The following is a 22689-nucleotide window of genomic DNA, read 5'->3' as shown; positions in this document are numbered from 1 at the left end:
TATTACGCTCAAGTAGGTGAAAGAGTTATATGCACAACTTTTTAAGAAAAACAAAATGGTGTTGGTAAGAATCGAACTCAGGGCATCAGCATTCGCACGTTTTTTTATAAACTACACGTGCTAAAATATGTAAACATAAACAATGGCTCTTGGGCCCCATCTATCAACTACCTTAACCAAAAAATTTAAAACTTTAAAGTTTTTAAAAATTAAGTTTAAATAACATTACTTAACTAGTTAATTACCTAGAATTTTAGGTCGACTTGTACAATCTAATCGAGGATAAATAAAATACGATAAATTTCTAGTTCATTGCACACACGTTTCTAGTGGCGAAAAATAATTTTTCCTTTCTTTTTTTCACCAACAAAATTAAACATGGCTGACGCAGCGCAGGTTAGACTAAAATTGCATTTAAACAAATAAATAATACATGAATCAACCTAAAATTTACAACACATATTAGTGTAAACATGTTAGAGCTATTTATGTTAAAAATTTGCCAGTTTAACTTTGTTCAAGTCGTTTTTTAGTCGCTTTTCTTGGTCTGACATTTAATTTTTTTTTTTAGACCGAGCGAGCTTATCAAAAGCAGCCAACTGTCTTTTTGAACCATAAGCGAGTGCTAACCAGCAGCAAACGTAAGCTCCGCCACGTGAAATCGATTGGACTCGGATTTAAAACTCCACGTGAAGTAAGTACATTAAAATATTTAAAACAAAAGTAAAATTTTTCAAAAAGTTATGTTTGTTTATAAGTTATCCTCGATTAGAAAGAAACTATAAGATTTTATGAGTATTAAGGTTCTGACATTGGTGTCAATATAAATTTAACCAAGAACATCAGCTTCCAAATTTAAATATAAAAAATGAATAATTATTTAAAAACTAAAATTTTTAATTTTCACTAGGCCATTGAAGGTTCGTACATCGACAAAAAATGTCCTTTCACTGGAGATTGTTTGATTAGAGGTAGAATTTTGACCGGTGTTGTCATCAAGAATAAAATGCAACGAACAATCGTGATCCGAAGAGATTTCTTGCATTACGTTCGAAAGTATAACCGATTCGAAAAACGACACCGAAATATGTCGGTTCACTGTTCACCATGCTTTAGGTAATTTAACAGCTTTTAATTTAAAAAATAAATCACAATCTAAAGTACCATGCAAAAAATGAACCCAAAACCATGTTAAAAATGTAAAAACAATATATAAACCTAAGTGTTTTGTAAAAAACTATGCCAAAACCATGTTAAAACAATGAGCAATAATCCCAAATCTGTAACTGTTAAAAAACTCATTGTCTAAACAATGTCAGCCTTTGAAACTATCATTAACAATGAAAAAAAAACATGGCTAAACAATGTAAAATACTTGTTAAATTTTAAAATGATCTGTTTTGTTAACAGGGACATTCAAATTGGAGATATTGCTACCATTGGTGAGTGTCGGCCTTTGACGAAAACTGTTCGTTTCAACGTCATTAAAATTAACAAAGCACGAGGAGCTAAGAAACAGTTTCAAAAGTTTTGAACCAAATAAAATTGTATAACAAATTTGTTGTTTTTATTAAGTTAAGAAAATCAGTTACAAAGAACTAATAAAAAAGATTATAAGATGCAACTAAAAATAATATATAAAAAAGCGGTGCTAATTTCGTAGCATAAAATACTTGATACATAATATTGCTTCAACTTAAAGCTTTTTTGGACATAAATCATAAAACAAAAATGTTGGATTGACTAAGTTGAACTTCGCAATTAAATACAAAACATAAACAAGATTAGGATAAAATGTCTTCAAATATATGTAATCTTCAAATGTGTAACAATTTATAGGGAGGTTTATGGGGATATGTTGTGTCAAAACTGTTGTAAAAACATCAATTGCAAAAGAACAGGGAAAAAAAACACTTAAAAAGTGCTTTTGTCAGGGGATTAAGGTTAAAAGGTAGAAGACCAAACACTGCTTTCAGAAGGCATATGTCGTTGGGGCTTGTTTTTCAATAGGGGTAAAATTGTCCTGTGGGGTGGCACTTACCTGGGGCTCATAAGTCCAATGGGTAAATTTTAAAACAGTTTAAGAAAAAGGAGCTACTTGCCAAAGTGTACCATACAAGTAATAACCGATATTTAATTGAGACACTAACTCGTTTAAGTTGTATCGAGCCTTATTGTTCTTAATTTTCCTTCATCTATCAGGACACAAGCCGCTTCATTTGACCCACCACAGTAATGTGAAGATGAAAACACAGTTAACAGTTTTCCATTTTGTTGGACCTTGTAATAAATTAGCCAAATAAATAAAATTACGATACTAGTTATCAAGCGCAGAAAAAAGTGTGCAAATTGTAATATTTAGTAGGTTACCAGCAAAATATTTTTTAAACTCACCAAAAATAGGAGCTAGGTAATAAAATTTTCAAAATTTAGTACATATTTACGAGAAGTATTTATTAACAAAAATGTAGTATTTATAAAAAGTTCTGGCAGCGTGTTGTAGTAGTAAGAACACTTGCTACACCACACATGAGGTCGTGGGTTTAATCCTCACTGCTCTCATGCTGTAGCGCCCTTGAGTAAGGCGCTATAAACGGTATAAACTCCTGCTGAGCCAGCACCTAGTCAGCAGCATAAATATCGGGCAATTATAATCCATAATATCCCAAAATGCCAAAAGCAACTTAAGATTGGGTCGGGGTAACAGTTGTTACTTCATGATTAGGTTGCGCATTCGACCTTCCCATATCGAGAATAAAGATATAAAAAAAATTGTTTGCTACAAAAGCTTTTTCCTAATTGAAATATTTGACAGTTAGTGTCTTAAGATTTGTTTCTTAAATTAAAATTACCTTAAACCCAATTTGTTGAACTTCGTGTGCTCTAATAACGTGACTGAATCCATGAATTTGTAGAAATTTCTCCAAAGCTTTGGTTGTAAACATACTGGCTGTTCTCCGACGATGATTAAACAAAAATCCGTCAGTTTTTGAAATATCTTTAACTTCATCAAGAGGAACATCCTCCAACCTAAATTTATCATTTTTTTATAAGACATGCAAAAAGTAAGAATCAAACCATAAGTCTTAGGGAGTTATATATTCACTGGCAGCGTGGTTAAGTGGTCGGAACACTTGGCTTCACTACATGAGGTCGTGGGTTCAATCCCCACTGCTCTCATACTGTAGCACCCTTGTGTAAGACATTGTATACAGTATAAACTTCTGATAAGCCAATATTTCATCAACAGCTTAATTATTGGGCAATTATAATCTATAATATTCCAAATTGTTAAAGTCAACTCGAGATTGGGTCAGGGTAACTGATGTTACTCTATGTTTAGGTTGTAAAGTCAAAAAGAATTTATAAAAAGGTCTTGATAGACCACTTTGAAAAAGTCCCATTTTTTTACCTTATTGGATCATTCCACATCAACTCCCATGCAATTGGACTTTGAGATTCAGGATCAGATAAAGGAGATGGTATTGAATTAATTGCCTCATAAACAGATGAATACTCGTTATAGAAACCTTCATTAGGTATACCACCATGGGTTGTAAAAATCTAAGTATAATAAAAAGCGCATTTTTTTGTTTATATTTTTTTATTTATACTAGATGTGGTAAGGTCGACTTTACAACCTAAACATAGATTAACATTTGTTACTCAGACCCAGTCTTGAGTTGCCTTTGGCAGTTTGGGATATTAATGTTTATATTTGTCTGATAATTAAGCTGCTAATTATAAGTTGGCTTAGCAGAGGTTCTTATCGTTTATGGCATCTTACTTAAGGGCGCTACAACGTAAGAGCAGTGGGAATCAAACCGAGAACCTCATGTAGTAAAACCAAGTGTTCAGCCCACAACACCACACTGCAGGTTAAACCATGATTAGTATAAAGGAAAATTCGTTCATAATTAGGCTGTGAAATTGACATTTTTTCAGAAAAAACATGGTTAATAAAATTAAAAATCAAATAATTATAATTAACATACTTTCTTATCAATAACAGCAGCTACTGGCAACAAATCAAAACACTGGTTCATCTCCTCCCATATCTTAAGACCCAATACTTCACCAAACTTCATTAAACATTCGCTTTTGAATGAAAATGCCATCTGTATATCTCTTAACTCATGATTTCCTCTCACTAGATATATCTTCTTGGGGCATAAAACTTTTTGGGAAAGCAAGTATGCAACAACCTTGAAAAAAAACAATTTATAACATTAACAAGTGCTAAATGTAACTAATATGCATTTATTTCTTACATTTGCAAGTATTTAAGCAGCGTAGTGTGGTGGTAAGAACACTTGCTACACCACCATAAGGTCATGAGTTCAATCCCTACTGATCTCATGCTGTAGCGCTCTTGAGTAAGGCACTAAAAACAGTATAAACTCCTGCTGAGCAAGCACTTAATCAGCAGAATAATTACCGGGCAACTATAATCTATAATATCCTAAACTGCCACAGGCAACTCGAGACTGGGTCGGGGTAACTGATGTTACTTTAAGTTTAGGTCGCGCATTTAACCTTTCCAAAAATAAAAATAAATAAAAACCTCAACTCCATTCTTTCCTCTGTCCACATAATCACCAAGAAACAAGAACCTGCATGGCGTTAACAGCATCCCAACCCTCCATAAAGCTTTCTCAAAACATACCAAATCATGATAATTGCCGTGGAGATCTCCTAATATATAAGTGGGAGCCTCAAGCTGCAAGCACCTATGATATTTTGGAAAAATTGAAATTTTAGATTTTAAATACTTTAACAATATAAAAAAAAAAAAAAAACAATTTTATGGTTTAAAACATGCCATCTATATATTATGTGACTTAGTGAACTATATATGTTTATGTATGACCATTTTCTGGGCCTTTAAATAATAAAACTGCCGTTTGTGGTGCATGAGTAAATTATCACGGGAAATATTAGTTGAGAGTTGCGACCATATCACAACAATTTAAATTCTAACAATAAAGTAGTCTAACCAGTAGTTAATAAAATTTTAAACATTGATCTATAGTATACCATAACAAGATCACCAAATTTAAAATTATAAATGTCAAAATACTGAGTTAAATATATGGTTTAATGACAAATTTTTAATTCATAAAAATACAATTTTTTTAACCCACCTGTCTTCATTTCTTAAAATTCCCTTTGCTTCCCTACAAACAGCAAACAAACATTTCGCCAATGCTGACATATCAACATCCCCCCACGAGAACTCACTCTTACCACCTAGTGTTCATAAAAATTAAAACATTTAAATTTATCCCCAATGTAACCCCAAACCTTCCAAAAAAAAAATTTTTTTTTCCAAAAAACTAATAACTAAAATTTTGGTACAATGTCCTTTTAACGATATTCGTTTTTAAAAAAATCCATTTGGTAAAATGGTTATTAATGTATAATAAGATCTCAATTCTAATACCTTGTTCATTCTTTTGTGATCTTTCGAAGTATCTCAGTCCATTAAGCATCTCATTAGCATGTGATCTTTTGTTAAAAGCTTGCATGCTGGATGCTCGGGAAAACTTAACTTTTTCATTTAATCCACCACCACTAGAAAAAGGATCCAGATATTTTTCAGTGTTTTGAGAAAATGTCTGAAAATTAATGGAAAGATTATTTAAATCTTGCTTTTATATAATCTATATTTAATTAAGCTTAGTGAATGATAAATAATTTTTTTTTTGTATATATCTTTATCCTCGATGTGGGAAAGTCGAATGCGCGACTTAAACATAGAGTAACATTAGTTACTCCGACCCAGTCTCAAGTTGCTTGTAGCAGTTTGGGATATAATAGATTAAAATTGCCCAATAATTATGCTGCTGATTAAGTGTTGGCTCAGCAGGAGTTCATACCGTTTATAGTGCCTTACTCAAGGGCGCTACAGCATGAGAACAGTGAAGATTGAACCGACGACCTTTTTTTAGCTTATCACATTATACCTTTGGTAAAAATTAAACCATAACGTTAAAGACCTAAAATATCACCAACTTACCTGCTCATTTGCACCTAATTCCCACAATGATTTAGCCTCAACAGTTGTACCAGTTCTTCTTACTTTAACAGAGTGAATGGCAAGAGTGTAACTTTCCTTGTTTGATGTTTGGTTTGGCATTGGACTGTTTATCAGAGAGTTGGCAAACGTTGGTGATTCTAAATTCAATTTAAACTTAATAAAAACATTTTTAAATTGTATATTTTTATCCTTGATGTGAAAAGGTTGAATTCAAGGGCCTTAACAAAGAGTAACATCCGTTACACTGACCTAGTCTTAAGTCAACTTTGGCAGTTTTAATATAGTGTTGTCCTTTTGATATTGTTTATATTAAAAATCTTTCTATAGGCTATTGAAAAAATGCTGTAAAAATCAAACCAAAGACCTATTGACCTAATTAAATTATGTCTTAAAAGTTTTAGGTATTTAATACTTGACTTTTTTTTTTAACCCTTATACTTACCCCCTAAATCAATAGCAATACTCGGTGAATCCAAAGTTTTTCTTCTTTTCAAAAGTCCACGACATTCAGGTGTAGAAATTATTGGTGTTGGACTAAAAATAACATCAACAATTTTTAGTTTAAATATATTACCAGCACAGTAAAATATTTTCGCATATTTTATACATTTTATTTTTTAAATTCCATTTTTTAAAGTTACAGTCAAAAAAATGTTATTTTCATTTTTAATTTTTTTTTTTTTTTTGTATATATATATCTTTATCCTCGATGTGGGAAAGTCGAATGCGCGACTTAAACATAGAGTAACGTAAGTTACTCAGACCCAGTCTCAAGTTGCCTGTGGCAGTTTGGGATATTATAGAGACTATAATTGCCCGTTAATTATGCTGCTGATTAGGTGCTGGCTCAGCAGGAGTTTATACCGTTTATAGCGCATTACTCAAGGGTGCTACAGCATGAGATCAGTGGGGATTGAACCCACGACATCATGTGTGGTGTAGCAAGTGTTCTTACCACTACACCACGCTGCCGGTACACTACACCACGCTGCCGGTACACTACACCACGCTGCCGGTTTATATTTACCTTATAAGTACACCTACATAAATTTTATAACAATATCATTTTTAAGGAATTGCTGTCTATATAAAAGTGATCAGGATACAATGGGTTTTTGTTATTTACTTACTCAGCACAAAATTACATTTGGCTGGCAACTAACATGCACAAAACTATGCGTAATTCTAATAAGCTTAATTGTTACAGGATAGGTTTTAGTACAATAGTTTTTTAACAATGTAGTTTAAATATTTTTAAACATTCTTGATGTTAAAAGGTTGAATCCATTTGAGTAATTTTTTCCTGGTTTTAAGTTGTTCTTATTTTTAGTTTGATGATAAATTAAAATAATTATACTGCTGATTAAGTGCTGGCTCAGTAGGAGTTTATGCCGTTTATAGCGCCTTACTCGAGGGCGGTATAACATGAGAGCAGTGGGGATTGAACCCACGACCTCATGTGTGGTGTAGAAGGTGTCCTTACCACTAAACCACACTGCCGGCTAAAATAAATATTCTTACCTATTTTCTCGAGTCCTTTTTGAGTTTTTGACCCAAGATTTCTCAAACATTCTGAACAAACCAGAAGTTCCTCGAAATTTCAGTTGTCCGACTGTTTCAAGGAAAGCAGACAGTGTCAGTTGGGGTTGGGGGTGATTACCAAACAATCTGACAAAAAAAAAAGTTTTAAATGGTTTCTGTTAAACTTTATTCTATTTTTCTTAGAAGGAAATTATCATAATGTCCGCGTGGTGTAGTGGTAAGGACACTTGCTACACCACCATGAGGTCGTTGGTTCAATCCCCACTGCTCTCATGCTGTAGCGCCCTTAAGTAAGGCGCTATAAAAGGCACGGACCCCTTGCTGAGCCAGCACTAAATCAGCAGCATAATTACCAGGCAATTATAGTCTCTTTTATAACTTCAAGTACTAAACAATAAGTGAAAATTAAAATAGAAAAATTAAAATAATTACCTTGCAGATTTTTTAGCCACAGCAACCAAAGATTCTTCAGTGTAAGTTTCCCCTTTAACTTTCTTAATATCTTTGTGCATTCGACTGAAAAATTAATAAAGACTTAAAATACGAGATTATATAATCTATAACAAATACCTAAATTGGGCTATAATAAATAATAAGGAATTAGCACGAAAAGAATTAAACTTAAAGATTAATTTTTTACATAATTTACACAAACTTACATAAAATCATTAAACTTTAATTTTCCTGTTCCAGTTCGATCGTAAAAACGAAATATACAACGACACCTAAAAATTTAAAATATATAAAAATTAAAAGGCTTTAATAGATCTTTTAAACCCTTAAGAACAATTTTTTTAAATTAAATAATCCCTGATTTCTTGATATTGAAAGGTCGACTTTGTTACATAAAAATAGAGTGACATCAATAACCCCTTTCACAATTTAAAGCACAAATCATTTATACTCCGACCATTAAATAAAGAAATAAAATTCAAATGAGACCTGTGTTCAGCCATCTTGCCTCCATGTTGTATATGGGGTTGCATTAAAAATATACCAAGTAAAAATTCCTGAAAACTTAAAAACTTCTGATAATCTTCTGCTATGCAGAATGACCTGAAAAGTTAAATTATATATATAATTTTAAAAATTTGTCATGATAGTAAATTAAGTGTAAAAATTGAATAAATGTTTTAACCGATGAAATATATTTTGTTAATTCTTTAATGCATAAATATTTATAAAGTTTCATTTGTAAGGTCCTGGGTTTGATTCCTACTACTTTTATGCTGTAGCACCTTGAGTAAGGCTCTTTCAACAATATAAACACTCGCTTTGTCAAACCTAAGACCAATTAGCAGCTTACTTACTAAGCAAATATAGACTATAATTTTCAAAACTGCTAAAGTTAACTTAAGACTGGGTCAAGGTAATAATTGTCACTTAATGTTTATGCTGTTTAATTGTAATACACACATCAGGGATAATTGAATATACAAAAAATGGTTTCAAACAATTGTTTTTAAAAAAAAATAATACCTGAAGTAATCTTCCTGTATTTCCTTTTCACTTTCACCAAGAATATCCTTGCAAAGATTTTCACAAAAATTATCCTTGTTTAGAAACCGTGACGGGAAACTAACCGAATAAAACAAACTTTTTAGCGAATCAAATTCACTTTCATTAAAGGCGACCATTTTCCGTAACGACTCTTGAACAGAAATTGGAAAGTTTTGATCGATTTTTTTAGAATGTTCAGCAAAAAAATTAAAAGTTTTTTTTTCTGGCTGAATTATCTCCATTTTGAAATTTTTGTCTTCCAAATTTGGCGAAAGTATTTTCTCTTCTGGCATTGGCGAATCAGATAAATTCTCGTCATTTAGATTTTCTGTGATATCATAATTGTCATTCATAACACTTTGCAAAAATTCTGTCGAAAAATATTTTAAATTTCCATCTAGAAGTTGTGTGCTATAAATAAACGGCTCAGGACCTAAAATATTATTTTTAACATTTTGTAAGTCATCAAGATTAAACCATTTTCCAGGTGACAACACATTTTCATTGCCATTTTTGTTAGCATTTTCTAAGTTCTTTTCAACTGCATTTTGAATTGTTACATAATAAGTAACCAAACTTTGAGTTTTGCAATCATCACATATATTTGTTGGAATTAAATTTTCACATAAATTGCTTGCATATGGAAATTGTGTTAAATTTAAAATGCCAACAACTTTTGTTTCTTTGATTTTATTTTCACATAGAAGATTTTCCACTTCTTGTAATGCGGTGTTCTAAAAATAAATTTAAAAGCTTAAAAAATCAAACATTATTTTGTACTTTCTTGTCAATAACCTTTAAAGTTAGCTTTTAAGCATAAAATATTTATATTTCCGGCAGCGTGGTGTAGTGGTTAAAACACTTCCTTCACTACATGAGGTCATAGGTTCGATTCCCACTGCTCTTATATTCTTAATCAGCAGCTAAATTATCAGGCAATTATAATCTATATTATCTCAAACTGCCAAAGGCAATGTAAACTGGGGTGGGATAACCGATTTTACTCTATGTTTAGACCGTGAAGTTGACCTTCCCACATCGATGATAAAGATATGCATCAAAAAATATATTATTTAAGAAATCTTAAGAACCAAGAATATACCATATAAAAATTCTTGAATTGATCAAGTACATAATTAAAACACATAAATTTTAATATCATTTTTATAACAGGTTACCTGATATTCAACATACCTTTGACGAAACCTTTTTGAAGGGCAGAAAATAGGAATTTGCTTTCGTTGTTTCTGAAGACAAAAAACACTTCGAATTTTGAGAATCGAATAAAAATATTGCCACAAACATCATTTAACTGACTTAACCTTGCTTTGTCATTAAAAAAACGACAAACACTACATTATAAACGTCCTATGTGTTGCAATTTGTACAAAAATAGTCTTAAAACTCTTTTACAAAAACACCGGGTATGGTACAGATGTTAACCTGAGATAAAAACACCTTAGGGGAAATACCCGCTTTAAGCAAGTCCTCAGTAGCGCCAACTCGCGGATAGTTAAATTCTCACTTTCTTCGTAATATTACAAAATTTTATTACATAACAAAAAAACGTTTTTTAATCTATACATTTCTTTTAAAATACTTTTTGTAACTTTTAAATTAAAAATATTTAAATATTTAATTTTGATAGCAAGCAATTTTATTATAAACTTATTGTTTAGTAAACTATTTTAGAATATAAAATTAATTTAAAAAAACAAACATACAGTAAGGCAATAGTAAAACATCATGCTAACGAGTTAAATATTAATAAAAAGGCAAAAAAAAACACAACACCCTTAAGCTAATAAAGTAAAAAGCAAATCGATTTGTAAGTGCGGTTTTGAGTTGACTGAATTTGGGTGTTTTTGATAATAAATACTGCTTTAACTTGTGCATAAGAGTGGCACGTCATAAAAATGGTGCATTGAACGATCACGTGACCAAAAGCACACGTGACCTAACCTATTGGAGCGTTACGCTGTGCTTTCTTCTTGTTTTGGTTTCTCTTCTTCGATTTGTTCGTTTTCAGGTGGAGGTAAATACCTAAAAAAATATAAAAAAATATTTTTATTTTAGTAGTTTGAATTTTCTTATTTATTGAAAAATCTTTTTTTTCAGCCATGTTAATTTTTATTGTTTTAATTAATTTATAGATATATTTATTCTTATACAAAAACACATGGGTATAGTAAAGCAAAAGGCTTTTTAATATTGATGTTAGGTATATTATATTAAAAAGAAACAACTCATACAAACTTACAAATTACAAAGTTGTAATATTATTATAATAAAAACTTAAAATATCTTTACCTTTTCCTCCTAAAGAATCCGCATCGTACCAGCAGAAATATGATAATAATGTAAATTATAAGAGCTAGGATAATAGCGATCAATATATACCACCAAGGAAAAACAGCAGCATTGTCATCTTGAAAGAAGGCATGGTCAACTGTCGTAGTGATCTGACACAAATTAAATAAAAATTAAATAAAAGTATATTTATTTCTTATAAAGTAATAAAGAACTCGTATAGTTCCATAAGTTATTATTATTAATATAAAATTTTAAGTTGTTAATGATATTTTCGATTATCAAAATAGTGGAAGAAATTTACTGTTTTTTCCGAATCCCCGATAATTCGAACGTTGCTTGCAACATTTTTAATTTCTCCTGACGTCATCACGTGAACTAAATCTACGTCATAGAATTCTTCAAGGAAAGTATAATTCCAAAGTCGAACCTTGATGAAAAAGAATGTATGAATGATGTCAATTTTGTTAGATTAAAAAAATCTCTTTATTTTTAAAATAAACATGTTTTCGTAAATTGAATCTTTTGAAGCAAGGTTTTTATTGACAAAACCATCAAGTAAATAAAATATCAAATAGGCAAAGCCATATGAAACCTGTGCTGGAGTATTGTAATATACACAACTATAAAATAGTTCTTTACAAAAGGACGATCATATAATATTTAGAAACCTATCAGGAAAAGTATTTTTCGATTTTAAAAGCACTACTTTAATTATTTAATTTAACTAAAACGACTTACTTGTAGTTTAATTGATATTGTTTCGCCAGGTTGCAAAGCCTCCAAGATGCAATCAACATTAACGCACTGTGCGGTCTTTTGTTTACAATCCAGTTTCACTAAGCTACTGAACTTTGATCCAGAAGATTTTGAGCTCACAGCTTCGGCCTCGTACAAAGGTTTGGATGTTGGCTGGATAAAGTAAATACTTATTAATGTTTTAAACTTTAAAGTTTTGTTTAGCTAGTAAACTTATGTTATTGATGTTTTATTACGTTAATAATAGTCCTATGTCACTTCTTAATATTAAAACATTTTAAAGTACAAAACAAAGAACAAATTTAAAATATAGACAAAAGCAATTAGATTTGTAACATCTGTTATCAACCAATGACGTCATATACTACTCCCAACAGATACAAATGACGTCACTTACCACTTCTCTTTTCGATCTTGACCTCGATGACGCAGCCAATGATGCAGACACGGGAAGTTTCATCCCAAGGACGTTGACTTGATCATCGGAGCATTCTCCTCCTACTTTTCCTCCAGCCATCACCTCTGTGGAAACAAGATAAAGGAGCCACTTCCCGTTTTTGATCTCATAAGGAAGATTGACTTCGAGGTAAACTCCAGCAGCTCTTTGAGTTCCTGGAAATGGTTTAATACCAATTTATTTATTAACTTATCTCATGTGTTACTTTATTAAGCCCTGCATAAAGTTTTACAACACGTTCATAAACTCAATCATATATTAGTTTATTAAACTTTTTAATAAGTTAAATTCACTTTGTCAAGTCTTGTATAAATTAAACACTATTTAAATGGACTTTAAATTTGATATCGCGTCAAATTTTAACTTTAATTTTCGTTTTTATAAAATTAAAGAATACTGCACGAAACGTCATTCTTAGTATTTCATCCCAGTCGTTAATTCGTTTTTCAGTATTAAATATGAAATACATTTACATTAACCAACATTTTTTTTAAATGTTACAACAAACCTTCATTTTTCACGTTAAAGTTGAATTCAATAAGAGGGCCAATTTCGTTTGTGTAATGTACAGCAGATTCCCCTCTAATAAAACTGTCCACATAACGCACCTAAAAAAAGTTTAATATTACAATTCAATATCAGCTTGTAAAGTCAAGTTACGCTGTTACAATTTAGAAGTCTAGTTTGATTAGACAAAAATGACGATTCTAACCAAACGTAAAAACCAAGTGTTTTACAGAATATATGCAAAACAACAAAGTTAACAGACTAAGTAATAAAAAAATTAATACACTGTAAAGTTATATCATTTTTATAACGCATTTTATCTCATTATAATTTTTTTTACTTGTTGAGGTTGCCCGATTCCTTTCAATGAAAGTGACATCTCCACTACAACATCAGCCACTAGAGGCACTGGTGGTAGCTCGGGGTTAATACTGGTCGTTGAACCCGTGACCTCAATCGTAATCTAAATTAAAGCAACAAACATTTAATTTATTAGTTTACAGAAATAAATATATGTATATATTATTGTTCAAACAATATCACATTTGCAACTTAAAAAGCATTGATCAAGGCATTTTTTCTATTTAACACTTTTAAAGTATATAGATTAACCTATTATACAAAATAAATATTTACGTTTTTAATATCGGCTGTAAGTTCTGAAACGTTTAATTCAATATCAATGGCATCACGACTTCCAGATTCGTATGGGTTACCCAGCGAGCATTTAATAAAAGTTGTACCACCTAGATATATATATTTAAAGTTAATTAAATTTATAAGGTAATTTTTAAGATATCTTAATCATTTTTTAAATAATACAATCCTCGTGCAAGTTACGAAAATGCTAGCATATTTAAAAATAAACTGTATGTTTTTATAATCCTTTTAAACATATATAAAGCTATATTTGACAAGAATCATAACAACAGTTAAAATTGCATTTTTCTTTAAAATATTTAACTTTTTATTATAAATCATTTAACCAAGGAGAGAAATAACAAAGTGCTTACCCTTATCTGAGGTAAAACAAGTAATATCAGCATCTGATGATTCCACAACAGTAAAGTTGTCGTAATAAACATATTGGGGGAGTTTAATTGAAACGGATGCTTGGTGAGCTTCTTCCCCGTCGTTAGAAACTTCAAGACGCATCTTGAGAGTCCCATCACCACCTCAAGAAAATAATTTTAGCAATAGTTAAAAAAACATAATAGGTTTAATTATGTTGTTTGGATAAGTTTACAGTAAAGTGGATCTTAAAACAAGTTACATAGCTTCTTAATACAACTTCTACAAAAATATTAATAGAATTTATACCAACTTCATATAAGTTATATTGAAATCTTAATACAAGATATACTAAATCTTGATACAAATTATATTGCAAGTATACCTACAACCTAGAACATGTTATACCAACGAATTAAAACTAAATTTACTAACAAGTTATACCAACTAAAAACAAGGTTTACCAACGACTACTTCAGATGGAATGGAACCATTAATTTTCAGATCGCTTTGGCAACCGTTAGCTCCACATTTGTTTTTTAACCCCACGATTGCACTTCTACCATTTACATAATCAGCATTTAATATGGGGTCGTTAATCATTCGGAACATGGGGGTGTCTGGGGCTTCTGGGTTAATAGGGTTAGACTCGCTTTGAAGCGCAAATTCTAGAAAAAAAACTCAGTTTAAAATATATAAACTAAAAAAAATGCTTGAACCTTGGTACAATCATAAAGTTTTTAAATAGATATTCTATTTACTTTGTGTTACTTCTTATATTAAATCTTCTTTGTATTACTTCTTATAAATAAGACTTTACTTTTACTTAGTTATATGTGTTTAGTTTATATATATAAACCTTATAACTTTTCCCATATAACGTATATATAAATATATTTAAATTTGAGATGCAATTTTTCTAATAAAACTTACGAAAATCAACTTTAATTGGGGTTAGTCGATCTTTTTCAGCATTGTCGAAGTAAACTCGATGAAATCCTTTTGGACAATATCTTAAACCTAAAAGAATTAAAAATCGGGTACTTTTAAAATAAACTAAATATATTTTATAAATGTCTTAGCAACAAATATATTAGTGTATGTCAATATTTCACACGAAAAGATCATAACATAAGAATAAACTAAAAAAAATGTCTCTATATAAAAACGACAAAAAATTTTACACAAATAACATAAAGTTTATATTTTAAGGTTGTTTACCTGCTTTGGGTAATTCAGTAACATCAGATAATGTTGCTGCACCAGTTGGTGTGTTAAAATGAACACGAGCTTTGGGTACCAATGTATCAAGTGATATTTGGTAGGTGATGTTTAACTTCTCGGTGTATTCTTTATGTCGAGAATTATATCTAAAAAGGTTTAAATAATGTTGAAGAATGGTTAAATTTGAAGTCTTGAGTTTCAACAGATATATTTAGTAAAATACACAAACTACAGTAAAATAAAAAAAATTATTTTAAAAAACTTTAATTTTGAAATAAATTAAAAAATTTTTAAAATAATGTACTGTAAGCCTAGATGTATAAAAAATTAGTTTAAGACTATTTGTAATAAAGCTTACGTGAAACAAAATTGGACATCAAAGCACGCGTATTTCTTTCCATTATAAGTACAATTTGGTTTCTTCAGATTGATAACAGTAGGTAGAGTTTCCAAGGTCGATTCAACTGTTATAATTGGCCGGGTTCTGTGTAAAAAAAACACATTTTATTTTTAAAAAAATAAGAAAAAGAAACAAAAGTAAAAATGTACATCAAGTGACATTATAGTTAAAACCACTTTTACGTATCCGCAAATTAGTTTTTTAAAACATGACAAAATATTAAACGTTAAAATGGTTTTAAGTATGTCATGGCATTGTCATAAAACCTAGATCTGTTTAATAACTAAAGTTACTTACCTGAACAGAATTGCTTGATCCGACAAAGTGCCAACCATAAGATCCGGGTATTTGTTGTTATCCATATCAATATCTCCGTTTAAGGATATCCCAAACGCTGTCATGTTTCCGTTAACTTGTCTATAATCCTTGCCGTCGAAGTATTGGGATGTTTTGTTAACACCGTCTGCAGAACCTTTAATAAAAGACAGGTAAAGCATTATTTTAGGTAACATTTTAATAACATTTTAAGAGTAACTTTACCTTAGTTGTTAAACTGATATGTGCACCTCTAATATTAATACATTATTGCTAATATCTTTGTAAATTGTTAGTTAAAACTATGTGAAATCTTTCCAAAAGTTTAAGCCTCATTTAAAGCCTATGTACTTAGAACTTTACCTCTGTAAATGTAAACTTTTCCACTCTCTCCTTCATACGGTGCACCAACAGCAAAGTCCTCGTAACCGTCTTGATCAATGTCACCCAGTCTTGCTAACGAGTAACCAAAGAACGAATCAGGAGGCCCAACTAAGCGGGTGGGTTTAACTTTACTGAAAATAACAAGCTGTTGTTAATAAAATCTATATAGTTTGGTCAGATTAAATTTGCAATATACATAATAACTTGACATTGTACGACAACAACTTTTTAACATATATATTAAATGTGCTTTGGACTCTTCTAGATTATTGTTAAAAATTAAAATTAAATATACCTACAAAAAAAAATTAAATCGTTGTAAATTGTTTGTTAAAAATAAAAACTGTCAAGCAACCATTATTTGCTTTAATAATTCTACTAAACAATATAACCTTGTGTTCATTTATTTATATTACCTTAAAGCAGTTAGCGGATGTCTTAGATAGACATATACAGCTCCACCATATTTTCCTTGGTTTGAATATTGGTAAAACTGCGGCGCACCAACAATGATGTCGTCCAATCCATCCCCATTTACATCGGTAGCGATCAAAGAAAACCCAAAGCTTGACCCGATCTGTTTTCCCATCAGAAGGTCGTAGAGGAGAGGTACAAGTTGCGTTTTACCGTCTGCATCTACAGTAAATCGACATTAACAAGTTTAATTCAAAAACATTTTACAAGTTTCATACAAAAAACAACGAAATACTGCTCTTGATGTCATATTAAAATTTGCTAAAGAATGTTAGTATTAAAAATAAAAACAAACAAATGTGTAAGGTATTATCAATATATAACAGAGCTTAAAGTGTGGGCAAATATTACTGATGAGTTGCGACCATATAGTGACAATAAAAATGACGACCGTAGGGCTGACTATAGACTATATGACTTTAACTTTTGAACGTACTAATTTGAAATGTAATGCCATCAGTTCTTACCATCTTGCTTAATGTACAGCACAACAGCTCCAGTAAAGTTTCCCCTTGGCGCACCGGCAATATACATTGTCCTGTTTGAATCGGAAAACATGTTGCTGCTCGTAGTAACCGAGAAACCCATGTAACTATCTCTTCGAAGTGGAATGCTGCCGAAAAAAATATTTTAAAGTTAAAAAAATTCAAGAAAAAGTGCAAGCTTGAGCACTTAGAGAATTAATTTTGATGTAACCAAAGAAAAAAACTTTTACATCCCAAACAGAGAGTCAGTTTCCAATACGCCAATTCAGTTTCGAGTTGACTAAAGTGAGTTTGATATATTGATGGTCTAGTTATATTGTAAATAAAAACGAAATTCACATGGTAAAATCTATTTTTAAGAACATTTTTTAGTTTAAATAGGCATTGGTAGGTATATTTGATGCTTATACAATGGTCCCCTTTAAAAACCAATATTGCATTTTTTTAATAAGACTCGATTAAACTTTTAACTTGACAATAACATAATTGTGTCAACAATATAAGAAGTACATACTTGTCGCATTTCACTTTAGAAGGATTATTTTGCTGTTCCCTATGCTTGCAACCAAGAGTTTGAATCATCTCGGAACTTTGCTGAAAACTCTCCAAACCAACTGCATCAAGATTGGGAATGTTAAAACCAAACATTCCGCCCGACCAAGACCACATACCTGGAGCACCTGAGGTTTAACAATAAGTGTTAGGAGTTTTATAATAGAACAAGGACATTTGGCTGTGTGTTATTTGTTACACAAATTTAAAATTATGTAAACTTTATGCATGAGTATTGATTATGTGTTGATAATATGTAATATAATTTATTTTAACTATGTTTAAATGGTTGTGAGTTATGTCATGCTGGAGATTTAACAAGTAAAAGTTATTGAGTTATACATATATCAAACATTAACTGAATCGAGGGCCATTATATAATCAATCGTTTTGTGAATACTAATATACAGTTTTAAATAATGTTTTGAAACAAGTTTTGTTAATAAAACAATTCAAACAATTTTTCTTAAGAAGTAAAAAAACCCAAAGGTTAAGTAAAAATAAAAAAATATATTTTTACTACAAAAAAACACAAAACTAAAAGTAAAATCATGCCAAGAGACTAGTGTAGAAAATTAATAAAAACAGGTTTTGGCAAAAGTTTCCAAAACCTTTTAACTAAATTTGTAAGTAAAGTAGTAAAGTTTTGTAAATTAATCAGTTAAATATTTGTAAGTAAAAAGAAGAAATTTAAAAATTAAAAAAGTGAAAATTAATAATAATTTTCAAGTAAGAGATTTAAAGAAGTTAAAGTTAGCAAATTAATAAAGTAAATTTGTAATTAATAAAAGGGGCAATTATTTCTCGCATGCGTTTATTTTGTAAGTGTTATGTCTATCACTAACACACGTTTAGTTATTATCATTCAGGTTGTTTAGTGTTTTGTATCTGTTACCCAAAACATATTCGTCCTTTTCTACGGCCAAACTTGTGCCGGATTGTGCATACCCCATACCGAATTTAGTGTCTAACATTTCTCTACTATCTGTCACTTGGCATGGCGATGCTGCGATTGCCAAAAAAATGGGGTCAAAAAATGTAAAATGAAATGAAAGCAGTTAGACACGTTATGAGCTTTACCTGTATATGGCTCATAAACGCATCCAACAATGACCTGTAAATGCATTGCAAAGCAGTAAAAATCGCATTCATGGGACACTTTTTAAAAGTTGCAGAACAAAGTGATGCCCCCCAAAAAAATGCAAAATTTTGATAAAAGATGAACAACACCCCAATAAAAATGAATAAAAATGAAATCGTGCTATTTGCAAACTCAATAAGCCCTGAAATGCATTACATGATGGTCTTATATCCTACCGAGTAAATAGTCATTGTCATTTACAAATGCTAAACTTGTGCCAGCTTGCGCCATTCCTGCGCCAACAAACGAGTTGGCCAGAGTTCCTCTGATCCTCTTACATGGAGAATCTGTTGAAATGTTAGTTAATATTTTTTGTTAGTATAGAAAAGAAGAGTATTTTACTTTGCTGATTACCTAATCTCAAAATAATTCTATATATTCTTCGTTGTACAAAGACCTTTATTTAAATATATACCCTTAAAACTTATTTAATATAACTTCTTATAGGCTAACTGCTTTGTCTAGTTCTATTAAAAAAATATACATAGCTTGTTTTAGTTTCATTTTGTATCTGACTAACCTTAATAATGTAAACTTATCTATCTTACCAGAAAAAAAAGAATTTTAATGTGTTAGTACGTTAGCAGTTTATAAAAAGTAAAACACAATCAGATGTCTTAATACGTTCGCTTAGCCAAAAATATTTCGTACGAGGTTTTGGATTTGATCACCACTAATGTCCATTTATGTTTGGTAAGCGCCTTAGTAAAAGCTAATATAAGCTAATATAAAGCTAATATAAAGCTAATATATCGCTAATATATCTATATATCGTCAGAGTTCGTACATCAAAGAAAAACAAAACATAAAAACTTTAATGTGTTTATCTTACCAACAAATAATCCTCCACTTTCTTCTGGTGAGATTTCTCTTAGCCCTGCACTTGCTGTATCTAGAAGAATATAGAAAAATACCACATATCAAAGTTGTGCATCTTGAGACTGCGTCAAGATAAAATAAATAGCTTGAACAACTCGAGACTTGATTATTTCAAATGATTGGCCATTAATTTATTTAACTGATCGAACAATATTGTCTACACTAAGAATATTTGATACTTAAATATAATTTATGACATAAAATAAACATTAAAACTTACTGTTTAACAGAAAACATTTTCCGCACAACCTTTCAACTTCGTTAACATCAACTCCAAAACTTCTTGAATATCTATGAGCGCATGCCATCACATACTTTCCTACACCTGTCATACAAAGGTATTTAGATAAAAAGTTATTACACAAACACTTTATAATTGGCAACAAATCGTATTTAAAATGTTTGAATATAACTAACTTGTAGATATCACTTTTTAAAAAGCCCTAGCAATCAATTTAATTAGTAAACCGTTAGTGGTAGCAACAAATTAATTTTTTTTGTTAAAGTTTAGAATACAAGTGGAAATAGTAAGGGACTTACCTTGACTTTTTAATGATACACCTAACCATTGCCCCGACTTGTTAGAAAACTTTTCACTACCCCCTAAAAAACAAGTTTTTTTTAATTTTTCATACACAATATTTATAAGTATATGTACTAATATAAGCCCTACTAATTCAACCTATATTAATAACAACTTTAGCTTAACAACTTTTATACCTCTGTCCATATTCACTCGTTTACAATCTTCCACATTAGTTGTTAATGGACAATAGTATATCCCCCCAGGTCGATCTGTGTTGGGTTGGGTGGAGAGAGCGTTTGCAGTGGGTGCTCCGACCACCATTATGTTCTTCTCAAGTGCATCTGTTATGTAATAATAAAAATTGTAAGTTTTGATTGTAAAGGTGTTAATAAAAAATTGTAAAAGAAAGAAAAACGTAAAAATAAATTGTATAAAAAAGGGCGTAGACGTAGACATTTGGCAAAGACCTTACAGTTAGAAAGTTTGTTTTAGAACAATAAACTAAGAGTAACTCTTTCATCAAAATAAACAAGAAAATAATACTAACTTCCAGGCTGGGTTGACGTTTTGTGCATAGCTACACTAAAACCAAATGTGGTCCCATCAGGACCTTTCTTATACAATGGTAATCTCGTTTCTAAGTTATAAGCAAGTGATTGACTTATAAAAGCAAGTAGCAGGCAAGTATAAAACATTTTCATGATTGTCGTTATAATATATTAAACTATTGATTCTACTCTCTAAATAAAAACAAATATTTATTACTAACCTTGAGTATAATATAGTATACAAGCGCTTTAAACTGAAAAAACTAATTTAAAATAAAATTGACGCACTTTTAAAATTATTTAGAGTAACCTGTTTTACTAACCTCTGCGTTTATAAATATAATTAAAAAAGTTGTTAAAAAAACTATATGATAATACCACCAATATAATTAAAAAAAGTCTTCCTATAACAGTACGGGATATATCTAAACTTGATTAGACAATTTCCAAACTTAAAACCAAGCGATTACTTTATCAAGTTACCAGGCCTCTTGAGAGTAAGAGTTGACGTAATCTGACGAATCAATTACGCATTGAATTACTACATTATACAACATATCGCATAAATAAATTTAGCGTATACCTAAACAGCCTAAATTTTGAGATAGTTAAATCTACGGTTCTGAGCGCCCTCGGCAATATTTAACATTCCTTTTGCTTTAGTTTAACTTGTGTATAGGCTTAAATCTAATACTTTAAACTGTTATAACATGCCATTGGCTATTGTGGGTATTTATTGGAATGTACTAAATCTTAAATAACAAATTAATATTACGTAATTTAAAATCTTTGAAATGGATAATATATCTTTTATATCATTCTGGTAACTTTCTTATATCACAAAAAATACTTTCTGCTATCATTTCTACGCTTTGCTAAAAATTTTAAACATTTAAAATATTTTTTTTGTTACATAAGAGCTACATAAACAACTATATTAGTGTTGGGAGTTACATACAGCACAGCAGCCGGCTTGAAGTGTTTTTATTGCAATTATATTTAGGAATGCCGTCACATGTACAGCTGTTACCAGTTTGTTACTATCTTCAAGCAAAGACAGAAAGAGCGAATTTTAACGCCTTACAAAAGACCGTTTATAAGTCTTTATGTAAATTTTCTTATTTTCTTGGTTTTTAAAATATTTGGCAAATTATATTGTTAGGATTCTGTTAAAGGTTTTACCTTTAGACTGATAATAACTACTAGAACAATTTACATCTGCATATTATTTTTTATCTTAACCATTCGACTATTTATGTAAAAAAAATTTTTTTAAATTCTGATTTAAATGTTAAATAACCTACCAAAAATTTGGCAAACTATTACAAAGCTTTTTATAACTATATTTTAGACAAAAAAGTTACACTTTTTAAAACTTTTTGCAGACCAAAAGACATCTAAAACTACATAACTTAACCTATTAGATCTCGTCAGTCGTCATTAAATATTTACAAACACAATTGGTTCTAACCATTGTATACAACTCTATTCAATCCATTCATAGGCTACGGTAAAAACTCGAGGAACTGAAATAACTTTTTCTCTCCGCCCTGCTAACTACTTACAAAAGCACGGAACCGTAACATTACGTAGCCCGAAAGTTACGTTGCTGAACGTAAGGTTTTAAGTTCGATT

At 30.5% G+C, this 22689-nt stretch overlaps 3 protein-coding genes across 4 annotated transcripts; 1 reads left to right on the top strand and 2 right to left on the bottom strand.

The window, feature by feature from the left end:
• Positions 1–295: 295 nt before the first annotated feature.
• On the top strand, positions 296–1557 carry LOC145753639 (small ribosomal subunit protein uS17-like). Its single transcript, XM_082570050.1, has 4 exons — positions 296–396; positions 572–694; positions 911–1116; positions 1411–1557. Exons 1-4 carry the CDS (start codon positions 379–381, stop codon positions 1532–1534), a joined length of 471 nt encoding a protein of 156 aa, XP_082426176.1. The 5' UTR covers positions 296–378; the 3' UTR covers positions 1535–1557.
• Positions 1409–10480, bottom strand: LOC145753638 (uncharacterized). The gene is made up of 15 exons (XM_082570049.1): positions 10277–10480; positions 9062–9816; positions 8525–8638; positions 8242–8307; positions 8015–8098; positions 7562–7708; positions 6483–6574; positions 6020–6177; positions 5444–5618; positions 5145–5250; positions 4565–4730; positions 3996–4205; positions 3413–3564; positions 2853–3030; positions 1409–2280 (listed from the first exon to the last, which is right to left on the bottom strand). The coding sequence occupies exons 1-15, from the start codon at positions 10388–10390 to the stop codon at positions 2155–2157; spliced, it is 2643 nt and encodes an 880-aa protein (XP_082426175.1). The 5' UTR covers positions 10391–10480; the 3' UTR covers positions 1409–2154.
• A 228-nt stretch (positions 10481–10708) lies between these two features.
• Positions 10709–21242, bottom strand: LOC145753954 (integrin alpha-7-like). 2 transcript variants are annotated; one of them, XM_082570503.1, is made up of 24 exons: positions 21054–21242; positions 20701–20847; positions 20521–20583; positions 20201–20305; positions 19934–19993; positions 19278–19388; positions 17923–18088; positions 17391–17536; positions 16866–17085; positions 16429–16580; positions 16048–16222; positions 15709–15834; positions 15348–15496; positions 15060–15146; positions 14591–14794; positions 14129–14290; positions 13752–13861; positions 13456–13578; positions 13117–13216; positions 12549–12763; positions 12134–12304; positions 11697–11822; positions 11393–11544; positions 10709–11125 (listed from the first exon to the last, which is right to left on the bottom strand). In XM_082570503.1, exons 1-24 carry the CDS (start codon positions 21205–21207, stop codon positions 11056–11058), a joined length of 3294 nt encoding a protein of 1097 aa, XP_082426629.1. In that variant the 5' UTR covers positions 21208–21242; the 3' UTR covers positions 10709–11055. The 2 variants fall into 2 exon arrangements, with proteins under 2 accessions (XP_082426629.1, XP_082426630.1); XM_082570504.1 differs by lacking the exon at positions 19278–19388 and adding an exon at positions 18856–18966.
• Positions 21243–22689: the final 1447 nt, after the last annotated feature.

Source organism: Corella eumyota, chromosome 5, assembly GCF_963082875.1.
Source record: "Corella eumyota chromosome 5, kaCorEumy4.1, whole genome shotgun sequence".
In the NCBI taxonomy this organism is placed as follows: domain Eukaryota; kingdom Metazoa; phylum Chordata; class Ascidiacea; order Phlebobranchia; family Corellidae; genus Corella; species Corella eumyota.
This window is presented reverse-complemented; position numbering and strand designations above follow the sequence as displayed.

Bases quoted from the DNA above. Each gene is read 5' to 3' on its own strand.
- LOC145753639 (XM_082570050.1), top strand. The intron at 695-910 runs GTAAGTACATTA...AATTTTCACTAG, and splicing joins GATTTAAAACTCCACGTGAA to GCCATTGAAGGTTCGTACAT. The intron at 1,117-1,410 runs GTAATTTAACAG...TTTTGTTAACAG, and splicing joins CACTGTTCACCATGCTTTAG to GGACATTCAAATTGGAGATA.
- LOC145753638 (XM_082570049.1), bottom strand. From the start codon at position 10,390: ATGATGTTTGTGGCAATATTTTTATTCGATTCTCAAAATTCGAAGTGT. The intron at 8,639-9,061 runs GTATTATTTTTT...TTAACTTTTCAG, and splicing joins ATACAGGAAGATTACTTCAG to GTCATTCTGCATAGCAGAAG. The intron at 2,281-2,852 runs GTAATTTTAATT...ATTTATTACAAG, and splicing joins TTCAACAAATTGGGTTTAAG to GTCCAACAAAATGGAAAACT.
- LOC145753954 (XM_082570503.1), bottom strand. From the start codon at position 21,207: ATGAAAATGTTTTATACTTGCCTGCTACTTGCTTTTATAAGTCAATCA. The intron at 20,584-20,700 runs GTATAAAAGTTG...CTTGTTTTTTAG, and splicing joins ACGAGTGAATATGGACAGAG to GGGGTAGTGAAAAGTTTTCT. The intron at 17,537-17,922 runs GTATGTACTTCT...TTTTTTCGGCAG, and splicing joins TCTAAAGTGAAATGCGACAA to CATTCCACTTCGAAGAGATA.